Source organism: Pristis pectinata, chromosome 11 (genome assembly GCF_009764475.1).
Source record: "Pristis pectinata isolate sPriPec2 chromosome 11, sPriPec2.1.pri, whole genome shotgun sequence".
Taxonomy (NCBI): Eukaryota; Metazoa; Chordata; class Chondrichthyes; order Rhinopristiformes; family Pristidae; genus Pristis; species Pristis pectinata.
The window spans coordinates 24,169,927-24,183,319 of record NC_067415.1 but is presented as its reverse complement, the minus strand read 5'-3'; the positions used below and the strand labels follow the sequence as shown (position 1 = coordinate 24,183,319).

Genomic DNA, 13,393 nt, shown 5'->3' with positions numbered 1-13,393 from the left:
TCTTTTTCAAATCTAAGTACTGCCCTCTAAGTACTGCCCTGAAATGTCAATCTGGTTGTTTGTCCTCATGCCTCTTGAAACCTCAACCTGTGAATCAGAGACATGAATACAATGTACTGAGCTGCAACTGACACAAGGATGACATTTTAAAATACAGGGTCAAATCAGTTTCTTTTGTCCGGAGGTCATTTAGATCTCATCTAAGAGAGCATTTGAGAACATTATTACTCTTGACTGACAGTGATTGCTAAAATTACCATTTCCATCTGTTAAATAGCTCATTGTTTTTTTCATTACTATAATAGAAGCACTTTTCTACAAACCATCTTCCTGCAGATGGCCAACTGGATAAAGCCCAGCTGCTGGTTCTAACTGCATCAAGATTAGAAGATGGCTTTGAACTCCCCAAAAGTCAGATTAGTTCTGGAGGTTAGTTCCGGAGTTGGTCTAATTAGTCTTGTGATAAACATATTCCATCCACTGTTCCAAAACAACAATGTAATAAGCCTAAACAATTATGGACAAATTATTCAATGAAAGCATTAGAAAAGCAAATACAAATACAATACCTTATTGTCAATTGAAATAAATCTGGTTTTATTGATTCATTTACCCTCTGCACACCCATTGCTGTGATTTGTTTTATTCTTTCCTCTCTGAAGTCTCCTTGGGTCACACATCACTAAGCAGAGTCAGTCCCTCAGCTCCTAAGCTCTGCCAGTGACTTGGGCTCCACCTTCTCGGCGGAGACCCAGGTTACTTACTAATCTTGAAAATGAAGGAGTACCAATTGCCCATTGCTGATTTCAAGCTACTTTACTAAATAGCTAACAAGGACCTCCCTTCGAAGAGTTCTTCATTACATCTGCAAGTAAGGCCATCATAACCTGACAATTTTAACTTGGCAGTCTAAGCAGGAAATTTTTCTGGACAGAAGAAGACACGGAGAGAGAAAGATCCCAGTCATGAAGAGGAGCATCAGAGATGATTTCAGGCTCCCAAGAGAAGCTTGCCTCATCGCTGCTTTGGACAGGATCCTTGCTCAAAATCCCAGGATCCCAGCAGCTGATCCCAACATCCAATAACACTCATCAAGCAGAATCTGAATGAGGCCTGGGTGGTTCTGACTTACTTTGCTCCCCAACCATCCTAAACTGGCCTGGAGCTACAGGCAGACATACATTTCCATATTTTCTGTTCCCCCTCCCAAGCATAGTTACTGTTGTAATGTCAGAAACTTGACAGTCAATTTGTATGTATGAAATTCCCCACAATGACAGGAACCTTTATTTCATGGGCTATAGACATTATTGGTATTGCTGGCATATATTGTCTATCTTTAACTGAAGCTGCTGCTAAAGTTAAACACATTGACGGGTCTGGATTTCCAAACAGGCAATGGGTGGGTAAGGACAGCAGATTTTCTTCCTTAAGGGCATTTGTAAACCAGATGGATTTTCATGACAATGAGGTTATTTCATAGTTGCCATACAGAGACTAGTTATTCAAACTCATATATCTAGACTGAGAATAAACTGTTTCTGAGCTTTGGCTGAGGGATAAATATTGGCCAAAACACTGAGGATATTGGCACTTCCTCTTAATCGAGACAGTCCCATAGGATATTTTGTGTCCACCTGGGAAAGCAGACTAGTCACAGTTCAATGTTTCATCTGAATAATGTAGAGCATTTCTAACATAGTTGCCCTTCTTCCTGTATTGGAGCTTTAAAGTTTAGTGCGACACTCACTACAGAAAGATCACAGGTGTGCAGTTAAATGCCACACAGATGGTAATAGGAATCCTTAAGTCCACTCCAACTTAATGGCTACCAGTGCTGGCCCACATTGCCCCACCAATGATTCTGATATCCTTTCCAAAATGGAAAAAAATGAATAACACCAACCTCCCCATTAATAAAGACATAACTAAACCACAAAAGTATTCAAAATTATCTGTGGGAAACAGCACCCAACATCTTTAACATAATCTAGATGGAAGGAACTACAGGATGCACCCAATGCAGGGAACTGACCCCACCTGCCTGGCTCTGACCTTCCTAGACAGAATCTGCACAGGCCACGAAAATCACAGCCACCTGCTGCACAAACCAAAGTACAACTGTGGGCGTGAGTCACAAATCATGGACACAACACGTTAACTTGTCTATTAAAATCTGTTGCATGAGGCACCTCACTTCTCCACCTGATAACTCAGGAGGTCATTGACTGGAGTGATGGAGTGACGGACTGGACTCCTAAGAGCAAGACTTCTAAAGAACACACTTCACAAATTGCTTTGTTCTAAGCTACTCCCTTCTCTCGTCCTCCGAAAATTGCTCCAACCCACACACTGATAACAAGATGATGAAGTTGGTCGCAAAGCCATCTAGGTCCAGAACTGCTCAAGGCTGGCCAATGCAGTTTCTTTTATTGATGGGCAGCTGCCACATTGTGTAAACTGGGAGAGCACCAGGTCAAGCAAAGGAACATGGAAGACACTCAGAATAGGAAGCACAATTGAGATTATTCTCATGGTATATGAGAAGACGTCACCAACAATTTGATTTGGAATACTTATTTTGTGGTGGCTATTGTTTGGTGTTGACACAGTAATGACAAGTCTCAGAGCAAAGGCATGATGTGGAACTGATGGGAAAATTAAAGTTGGAATTGTATTTAGTGGTATCAGACTCCGATGCATTCTTCATGGAATGCCAGGGCATGAAGAAATCATTCAGTTTGCTTTCTTCCTTCTTGCTCCTCCTCCTCTTCTCAGCTGCTTGCTGCAGCTGTGCCCTCATGATGTCTCACACATTCTTTATGAGAATTGCTCCCTGAGCACTCTGTACACATCTGGCCTTCTGCTGGGAGCCCTTCTCCCCTTCCCTTCCAGCAGTTTTTCATGCCCACAGCAGCTCGTGTGTGCTGATATACACGTCCAAAGTTCCTATCAAAAAAGATTCCATTTTGGGAGATCACAGGATTCCACTATTAAATGTCCAGTTTTGAGATACCACAATCTCTCAACTGGAAATTTAATAGTGGAATCCTGAAAGTGATACCAAGGCAGTAATTTTAATGATATTGTTGGACATTACAAGTGCCCCAGAGACTACATTAAAACTGACCAGTAGAACCTATTAATGGGATCCCTGCTTTGAATCCATTCCAAAGAATGGATTAATGTGATAGTTTTGGGTTGTCTGCAAACAGTACATCTTGAGAATCAACATGCTCCATGTCCATGATGCTGAGGTGCAACAGAGGAAATTCCTCAGAGGCACTCCTACATAACCAACTATTATTACTGTAGGTCAGGTGGGAACTAGTTTTCATGTAAAGACAGGGTTTCCACCTTATTTACAACAAAGCAATATTGGTGAAATGTGAGCAGTTCCAAGTCAAGGTCTTCTATGAAGAATTACTGCAAATAATTGCCATTAATTACAAAATGATGCCATGCTATCAATAAAGTTTATTCTTAACTTAAAGCAGATACAATATTATAAAAACTATTTACTTTGTGGTAGTTGTAATCTGGATGGCCACAAAGACATCATCAATAATGTCCTGGGAAGGGGATGCTGTAAAATGAAGGAGTAGTGCTCTACTGGTATAAAAAGTAAGATGCAGTTGTGACCCATTTGATGCAACTTTGGTTTGACTGATGCAATTGTGCATGTTAGGAATACGTTTGAGGCATAAAAACTCAAGGCTATGATGAACATGATTATCAATGGTTTGCTATCTAGTAGATGAGGCGGTTTATCGGCCAAGTTTTAGCAGACAGCACAGAACTGTCAATAATTCTCTGTCTGCATTTGAATCTTGCTGGAGAGTTGATGGGAAATTGGGAGAATAAAAGGGATTAAAGCAGGATTAGTGTAAAAATGGGTGTTTGATGTTCAGTATAGACTCGGTGGGGTGAAGGGCCTGTTTCTGTGCTGCATCTCTCTGTGACCTATCTATGATTAAGATCATGTACGAGACATTATTGTAAAATGATCATGGGCCCAATTTTCTTGATTTCAAATGCCCATTACAGTTCAGCACCACCATCGAAGGGAACCAGCAAATAGGCCCTCATGTGCTTGTTTAGCTGTAAAGAACAAATCTTATCAGTGGTGGTGAACGTTTGCTCAGATGTTGACATCTGGAGTCTAGCGGGCTCTTGTACTATTAATTAAATTAAACTTTGATCTCTGCATGATAGAAGCCTTCATCCTGGAAATATTATTAGTGGCTTTACAGCAAAGGCACTAATTGCACTTCAAATTATCTAAGCTAGACTACTTGTGTTTTTAATAAACTAGCAGGCTAGGTGAGTAATAGGGGCTAAAGACAACAAAAAATACCCAGAGTGAATGCTGGTTCTGTTCACACTCAGAAGGGAAGTTCTGTATTTTGTTTTTACATTGCTTGATTTCATGCAGGAATTTTGCAAATCTTGGGATACTTTCAGTGTCAACACAAACATCAGGTTATCTTAGCAAGTTTATTATATTGTCAAACTTCCATCAGTTGAGTTATTACCAATTGTTTTATGTTCATTTTTAACAAATAACTCAGTCATTAGAGACAGAATAAAAAAGATCAATGCTCGATAATTAGTAATTCAGAGAAAAAAAACAGAAAGCAGATGAGACTTGAACCTGTCCTGAAGCTGAACACATTGAATATCAGCCCTGGGACTTGCACCTGAGATGGGATCTTTCTACTTCTCCTGCAGATAAAAAGACAGTCTGCTATGGTTTGTTTTCTATTATACTCACTCTAACATCCTCCTCTCTGACCCATCTCTAACTCTTCCCTTCCTTTCCCTCCTCCTCTCTACCTCCATTTCTGGGATAGGTTAGTGACCAGTATCCACTAAAAGACCACAGACTCTCACAGATACCTTGATTACCATTCCTCTTAACCATTCTGATGATGCCACCTTCCATACCTTGGCTTTTAATAAATTTTCCTTATTCCTCAACCTCCCTACCACAGTTGACAGGCCCTTGCCCATGTCTATTTCTTTTCCCTATTTCTGCTCTCACCTCTTTGCCCCCCTCCAGGATTCTTTGTCCTCACTTTTCAGCTCTCCAAACTTCACATTAAATGAATCAACCTCCACCGCTTCTGGTAACTCCAGAAGATAGCCACTAGTGTGTGCATCTTCCCCTCTCCATCAGCATCCTGAAGGGATTCCCACATAGATTTTCTGGTTCACTTTTCCCTCACCATAAACACTCATTCCTCTTTCCATGGTACCTTTCCCTGAAATCATGGGAGATGCAATATCTCCCTGTTTACCTCCTTCCTTCACATCATCTAAAGCCCCAGATACTCATTCTTGGTGCTATAATACTATATTTACTGCTTATGATGTGGAGAGACCTAATATTGTTTGGGTGACTCCCTTGCAAAATACTCCTGCATATGTGATTTCAAGCTTCCACTCTCTCTCCTCAGCCTCCTCTACCATTCCGAGGAAGCTTAATAGAAGTTCAAGAACACCATCTCACCTTCTGGCTTAGAGTTTAATCATCTCCAGATTGAAAACTTACTTAACAATGTAAGATAATCAGCAACTCCGGCATTTTTATTTTAGATATACAGCAATCATTCTACTTTGGAAGTGGAAGACTTACCTTGCTGATCTTCCTCACGTCAAAGTCCAGCAGCATGGACAAGGTGGCCCCAGGTCTTGGGAGCATTAGAGTCATAGTTATACAGCAGGGAAACAGACCCTTCAGCCCACCTCACCCATGCCAATCAAGATGCCGATCCAAGCTATTCCCATTTCTCTGCGTTTTGCTGTATCCCTCTAAACCTTTTCTATGTACCTGTCCAAATGACTTATAAACATTGTAATTATACCAGTTCTACAGCTTCCCTGGCAGCCCACTCCGTACACTCACCACCCTGTGTGAACAAGTTGGTCTTTTCTAAGTCTTTCCCTTCTCACTGTAAATCTATGTTCTCTAGTTTTAGAGCCCCCTACCCTGAAAAAGACTGTGATCATCCACCTCATCTACATCCCTCATGATTTATATACCTCTATAAGGTCATTCCTCAGCCCCCTATACTCCAGCGAAAAAAAGTCCCAGCCTATCCAGCCTCTCCTTATAACTCAAGCCCAGTAACATTGTTATGAATTTTTTCTGCACCCTTTCCAGCTTGATGACAGGAGGTCCTGCCATCTGTGAAAGTTAGCACTGATGAGGGTAGGGTAGTGGATGTTGTATGCATAGACTTTAATAAAGCTTTCGACAAGCTCCCTCATGTTTGGCTGATTCAGAAGATTAAGGCACATGTCTCAGCTGTATAAAACTTTGGTTAGGCCACATTTGGAGTACTGTGTGCAGTTCTGGTTGCTACATTACAGGAAGGACATGGAGGCTTTGGAGAGGGTGCAAAATGTTTCCTGGATTAGAGAGTATTAGCTCTAGAGAGAAGTTGGACAATCTTGGAGTTGGACAATCTTTTCTCTGGAGTATCAGAGGCTGAGGGGCAAACTGATAGAAGTATATAAAATTATGAAAGGCATAGATAGGGTAGATAGTCAGAGTCTTTTCCCTGGGTGGAAATGTCAAATACTAGAGGGCATAGGTTTAAGGTGAAAGGGGGAAAGTTTAAAGGAGGTTTACATGGCAAGTTTTTTTTTAAACAGAGCGTGGTAGGTGCCTGGAACATACTACCAGGGGAAGTGGTGGAAGCAGGTATCATTTATAGCAACATTTAAGAGACATTTAGACAATCATGTGAACAGGCAGGGAATTGAGGGATATAGACTATGTATAGGCGGGTGCTCAGTTTAAATTGGCATCACGCTTGGCACAGACATTGTGAGCCAAAGGGCCTGTTTCTGTGCTGTACTGCACTATATATTCAGATACGTAGAAACCTATTAAAATTTGAAGGAAATAATTGAATAGAAATAAAAACTATTATAAAATAAAAGATATATTAACCAGAAACACAAAATACAGATAAATCATAAAAACATTAAACTAATGCAAATTAGTTTGGATTAAGTAACTTACTTTTCCCTTGCTTCCTAAATATTTTCCATATAACCTGACTCAGCAGAATACTTGCTGTAACTCAGCAGGGGTGGGCCCACCATCAAGTCCAGCGACAGAGTGAATGGCAGAGTGAATTGACAAAATTGGGCCCCCCTGATCCATCAATAAGCCTCAGACTTTTGCCTTTCACAGAGAATATGCAAAGGTGTGGGAATTACTTCAGTTTCAATGGCTTAGCACTTGTGCTTCCACTCTGAAGTACCAGGAAAAATCAGCACATTCCTGCCCATTATTTCACACTGCTGGGGAAAAGCAGATGGCATGCAGGCATGAAGCTTTTGAGCCAGGTAGGGGGGGGGGGGGGGGGGGGGGAGGTGTTGTTTGATTATCAGTGGGTTCTAACATGAGCATCTCTCCAGGCACTATTTTATGCATTCACTCACAATGATACCCCTGGTTTTAGAGATAGACCAGCACAAGACACCATCCCATAATATTTTTTCAGCAAAGCAAAAGCATACTGTGAATCAGACAATCTTGCCACCGTTAGTGTTAGTTTAGTACCAGTGAGACTCCCACTATGCAACCACCTGGGAATTCTGCTAAAGGTTGCACTTGATTCTTATTAGAACCAGAAAAGTATTAATGGCATGTGTGTTGGCCCTGCTGCTAACACGTTCAGTGAAATATAAACATAAGCTAAATCTTCTTATGCCCTTGTACCCTTGTTACAGTTTAATGTCTGTGGAATGTTTGTAGTCATAAACAGTGCAAACACTAGTATGCAGAAAGAAATTCTCATTCTGATCCGGATTCATCAGTTCCACTGAGACTCACCATTTCAATCCATTAACTGGCAAGTAGTACAGTATTACTCTAGTCTGTCAACTGAAGAGTTGTACAATGCCAGCCCCAGCCTCACAGATGGTGAACAACTCAGCAGCGTCACATTTATGACAGATGGGGAGCAACTCAGAACCAGCTCCAGTGTGACAGATGGGGGAGAGTGCCAAATCTTGCATAATTAATCAAGTTGTTTTGCAACACTCCTAAAGCCATCACTGACCTCCACTGGATCCTTGGATCCAAGTATGCCCTAGTGTTCCACTATCCACTGGACAATCTCCAACATAGTTAACATTGACAACTTGCCCCTCAAATCATTACTAGACTCACCCAGCCTTCAGAACAATCTCCAAATACACCAAAGTTAATCCATCCTACTACTAGTAAACTTCATCATTCTGCAAGACCTGTGACTTCAACATTGCAGTTTTATTTTGTCCCTTCCATGTCCAGTGTACACTGCAGCATATTGATGACTAATCTTCACCTGGAAATGTGTTCCAACACATCTGTATGTACGTGGCATTTCTGGCTGCAGCTCCAGAACCAAGCCAATTACTTCTACTTTTTTAAATTCTTTTTTTACCCTTTTATTCGAGCCATGGTGGTGCTGGGCAATGACTATCTCCGCCAAGACAGAGTCTAACTTCCAACTGTTGACACTCAATGGCATTACAAATATTCTGGGGGGATCACCATTAACCAGAAAAAAACCACATAAGTACCATGGATACAACAGGAGGTCAGAGGCTGGGTAATGACTCACCTCCTAATGCCCCAAGCTCTTTCCACCATCTACAAGGTATAAGTGAGGAGCATGACCAAATATTCTCCATTTGCCTGGATATGTGGAGCACTAGCAACTCTCAAGCAGCTAATAGTTTTAGCACAGGAAAATCGGCCACCAATGGGAAAGTGAACAAAATCTACCTCTAAGGTTCTAGATCAAGAAAAGCACTTGTTGTGGAGTGGATGAAAGTTATAGAGATGGAACAGAGTAATTACATGGAGGGATCTGAACTCAAGGAAGATCAAGTTTTAATCCTCGTCAGACTGAAAGTCAACAAGCATAAAATGACAGACAAAAACATGGGGTGAGTTAGGAAAAGGGTAGCAGAGGTACTGGTGAGTTCTCCTCATCCCTGGTGATTTCAATCCCTATCTCAACACTTCTCACCCTCTCTGATGTCCTATCATGGTTCTCCTAACTCACCCCCCAACTTTTCCTTTCATATAATTCTCCTACTCTTTTCCTGATTAGCCCTTGATTTTGTCACCTCAGGTGGCCTCTCTATTCCCATCGTTTTAATGGGCTACCTCTGATTACTTGTACCTCTCTCCACTTTCACCTCCCATCCTCTTAAAGACCCATTTCTTTCCTATTCTGCCTCAGGACAAAACTGTTCCCTAAATCACATTACAATACTTTTTCTTTCAAGTTCTTGATCACTGCATTTGAATTGGCTTCCATAACCACTCCATGAGGTGTATTCCAGATCCTCAGTACTCACTGAGCAAACAAGGTTTTCCTCTTATAATTTCTGGTTCTTTTGTCATTCCAAGTCCCCTGGTTCTTGACCTGTCTGCCAGTGGGAACAACTACTTTGGACTCTGTCTCAACCCTTCATGGTTGTTCATATCTTTCCTAAAGTGTTGTGCCCAGAACAGGTTGCAGACTACCTGGTTGGAATATGAAGTGTAGTTCCTCCAGTTTGAATTTAGTCTCCCCCTGGCAGTGGAGGGGAGAGAGGACAAACAGGTTGATGTGGGAATGGGGTGGGGAATTAAAAGTGGCTAGCAACTGGGAGCTCTGGACAGCCGTAGCAGATGGAGCACAGGTGCTCAGCAGAGCAGTCCGCTAGTCTGTGCTTGGTCTCACTGATGTAGAGGAGGCCACATTGGGAGCATCGGATGTAGTAAACAAGGCCGGAAGAGATGCATGTGAATGTCTGCCTCATCTGGAAGGATTGCTTAGCGCTCTGGATGGTAGTTCTTCAGGGAGCTTTTTCCACTCTGTAGCAATATGTAAGACCCCAGCATTTCTACAAGGAGATTCTCACAGAGTATATCACTATTGCAAGTGCAGTTGTTGAACCAAACTGGATGTAGATAGTCTTAACAACCTTAGGCAATGCTAAGTGACTTCCCTCATTTTAATTACTCCTTAGTCTGATCTCAGCCAGGTAAGCAGAAATTAAGTCACAGTCGTTTTTCGTGCTCATGTTTGTAATTCTGGTACAAATGGCAAGCAGAAGAGATAATTTCCCAAGGTCATAGGTACAAAATAAACTTTACCAAAATTAAATAGCAACTGAGTAGCATAACTTACATCTATGCACACCCAGAATTTGATGTCATACTCATCACAATTTACTATAGTATTGGAAATGATAAGTACAGAATATCAGAGACTGAAATCATGGTGGACCTGATGTACACTCAGAAAACAAACTATACAAAAGCAGATGAATTCAAACAACAATTAAGGATAAAACTTGAACTTATGATCCTTTGCTCTGGAGATTAATGTTCTGCATTGCTCAAAATAGGGGACTGGAGTTTGCTATCTTTTTCACGAGCATAGAAGTAAATAAGAGAGCCACAATGCAGTCTAAACAACCAAAAGATGTGTTCCAGCTGTAGCACACATGAACATTGACTGAGAAGTCACACACAAAAAAAAATCTGTTCAAAGCAAAATTTCAACTAGCAGGTCTGGATAGAGAATACGCAGCTGTCAATACAACTTGAATAAAGAGACCAAAAGCAGAGAATTTCATGGTGCTCATTTCCGGCAAAAGATTGAGCAAATGCACTCCAGATATTCTGCATGATCAGTTTTGTCCACTGGCACAGACATTTACTTCGTATCAAAGCTCTCCAATAATCCCAATGGAAAATGCCATCTGTAATAAAAGTTAGTTCTGCCAAAATTCACTTATATATTCATTGCAGAGGTTGATGCTGAGTGTTGTAGTCATTAGTAACGCTTCCACAGAATTCTGGAACGTAATATAGATGAAAAGTTGCATGTTTCAGGTCAAGGCTGAAACTATTGCTAGCTTTCACATGGTCCAAATATAGAAAGTCTTGTGATTTGTGATTGCATATACAAGGGTTATGGGAAAAGTCAAAAGCATTAAAGCCTGGCCATTTTTGTTTAAACATAATGAAAAAAATTAAATACAAGATAACCAGGAAGTTTACATTTTGTACAAATACAGACAGTTTCTCTGAGATATATTTTTTCCATTTACCAATCGTAGGCAAAAGGTCAGAATTAGTACATAACACCCAACTCATTTTATTTGCAGATAGACAATCGGTAAAAGCAAATTGAAGAAATATACTCAAATATTTTTACAAAATATAAAGAAAGAACTATGGCTCCATTGTGGGAATTTCATTTGCTATTAACTTTCATTTTATACCTCGTCCAGTAATATACCAACCTCATACAGAGTTGCTTTATCTTTAAACAAATCTGTTATTGAGGAAGCTGTCAATAAAATGCTACTGAAGGTATTTAAAATACCTTGAAATCTTTGTTTTCTACTAACAATTTTCTTAAGTACTGAACAACTGCTTGTTGTTTTTTTTCTAAGGTTTATTATATAATAGACATGCCGGCTCCAAAATCTTGCTTTTTGTTTATTTGTTCACGGGATGTGGAAATATTCATGGCATGTTCACACTGGAAATTCCAGCACTTATTGTCCATCGTTAATTGCCCCTGAGCTGAGGAGGCTGTTAAGAGGCTACCACATTGATGGGTCCAGAGTTACATGTAAGCCAGACCAGGTAAGAACAACATATTTCTTTCTCTGAAGAAGATACAAGAGCCCGAAAGCACATTCCACCAGGCTCAAGGACAACTTCTATCATGCTGTTATAAGACTATTGAACGGTCCCTAGGATGATAAAGATGGACTCTTGACCTCACAATCTATCTCATTATGGACTTGCACCTTATTATCTACCTGCACTGCACTTTCTCTATAACTGTAACACGTGTTGCACTGATGTGATGAAACAATCTGTACGGATGGCACACAAAACAAAGTTTTTCACCGTACCTCAGTACATGTGACAATAATAAACCAATTTACCAATTTAATGACCCAGCTGTGGTCTTTTTTTTGTGAGAATCCAGTGGTTTCATGGTACAGTTACTGAGACTAATTTTAAATTTCTGACCAATTTAAGTACTCAAATTGAAATTTCTCAGCTACCATGGTAGGACTTGTGCCTCTGGATCAAAGGTCCAAGATTCTGGCTGCAAGTCTAGTAGCTTAACAATTACACCAGGCTACTGTCCCACAGACAGGTTCTTTCAGGAGTCCAAGAATAAGTTGAAAACAACTTGGTGCTTCACAAAGTTTTACTGGAAAAGTTTAAAAACAAACAAACAGTCACAGAGCACATGGCATTAGCTTTACTACTAGGAGATGAGCCGAGACAAAAGGAACTAAAGATGAGCTAGGGCCAGGGGAGGGGGAAGAGAGCAAGAGAGAGATAGAGGCAAAAGAGCAAAATGAGCAAGAGAGTGATTAACAAAAAACTACACCTTTTATACTTGATATAAGAGGTACTCCTTAGCTAACAATAGTCCAATTGGGAAACCTATTAGATACCGGTGGGAAAACCAACCAATGAGAAAACATGTATTCACCTGATGAACAAACCAATAAGCTAGGAAGCGGCAATTCCTTGTACAGCCACTTGAGGTGTATTAAACACTATACGTTAAAAAACTACTTAACACAGTCGAATCCAACACTACCATATCATTTCAGAGCCACATTATCAACATTAATACTGCTCTACCTCCAATATTAATCCATAAATTTATGCATAAATTTATGCAAGGACTTTTTATACATTCAGAATCTTAGGGAGGTAAACGGGCATTTGACTGCAATCCACCATTAATCTTTGCCTGTTGAGTGAAGTGCAGGCAGCATGTCACCTTTGTGCTACCAGCTAATTTGCAAGATTGCTGCATTCAGTCAGCACTAACCATGCTGTTTATTGGAATATGCACATCTGCAGGTGGCCCCATATTATAACTAGTGCCACATAAAGCCAGCGTGGATTACTTAAAGCAAGCCTGCGTGTCTTAGAGGGGATATTATTATGGTTGCGGCAGGTGGTTATCACAGGAACTTAAGGACAGCACATTCAGGAGAGTGCAGGCTCACATCTTTCAGGTGCTCCAGTGTCGCTCTTGGTGAAGGAAGGGCAGAGTAGGAGTGAGGTGCTGTATGCAATGGAAATGATGGCCAGGGCTGCATAGGCAATAGGAGGATGTCTGAACTCAATTTCCTGTGTTGCATACTGTGCTGCAGGATGTTTTGAGTGCTCTTGATCAGGGTGAGCATATGAATGGTGGACACAAATACAGATTGATGGAGTTTTTGTTTAATAACTGACGAGTGTACGGTGCATTGCGAATGTTTGAGTTTAGTAATGCATTCAGTGGGAAAAGGAATTTGAATATGTATTCTAACGAATGCAAGGGATCACTTATTT

The 13,393-nt window shown here is 40.7% G+C and overlaps 1 protein-coding gene across 4 annotated transcripts in view; it reads right to left on the bottom strand.

Annotated features, from left to right (window-relative positions):
• LOC127575827 (stAR-related lipid transfer protein 13-like) overlaps positions 1 to 13,393 on the bottom strand; it is a 425,779-nt gene that overhangs the window by 266,540 nt on the left and 145,846 nt on the right. The window contains exon 1 of one of the 4 annotated variants that reach the window (XM_052025974.1): positions 5,639 to 5,716. The exons of the other annotated variants lie outside the window; for them this stretch is intronic. Coding sequence (XP_051881934.1) covers positions 5,639 to 5,713 — 75 coding nt within the window. The 5' untranslated portion in view covers positions 5,714 to 5,716. Of the gene's footprint in view, positions 1 to 5,638; positions 5,717 to 13,393 lie in introns of those variants that run through there. 4 annotated transcript variants of the gene reach the window in all.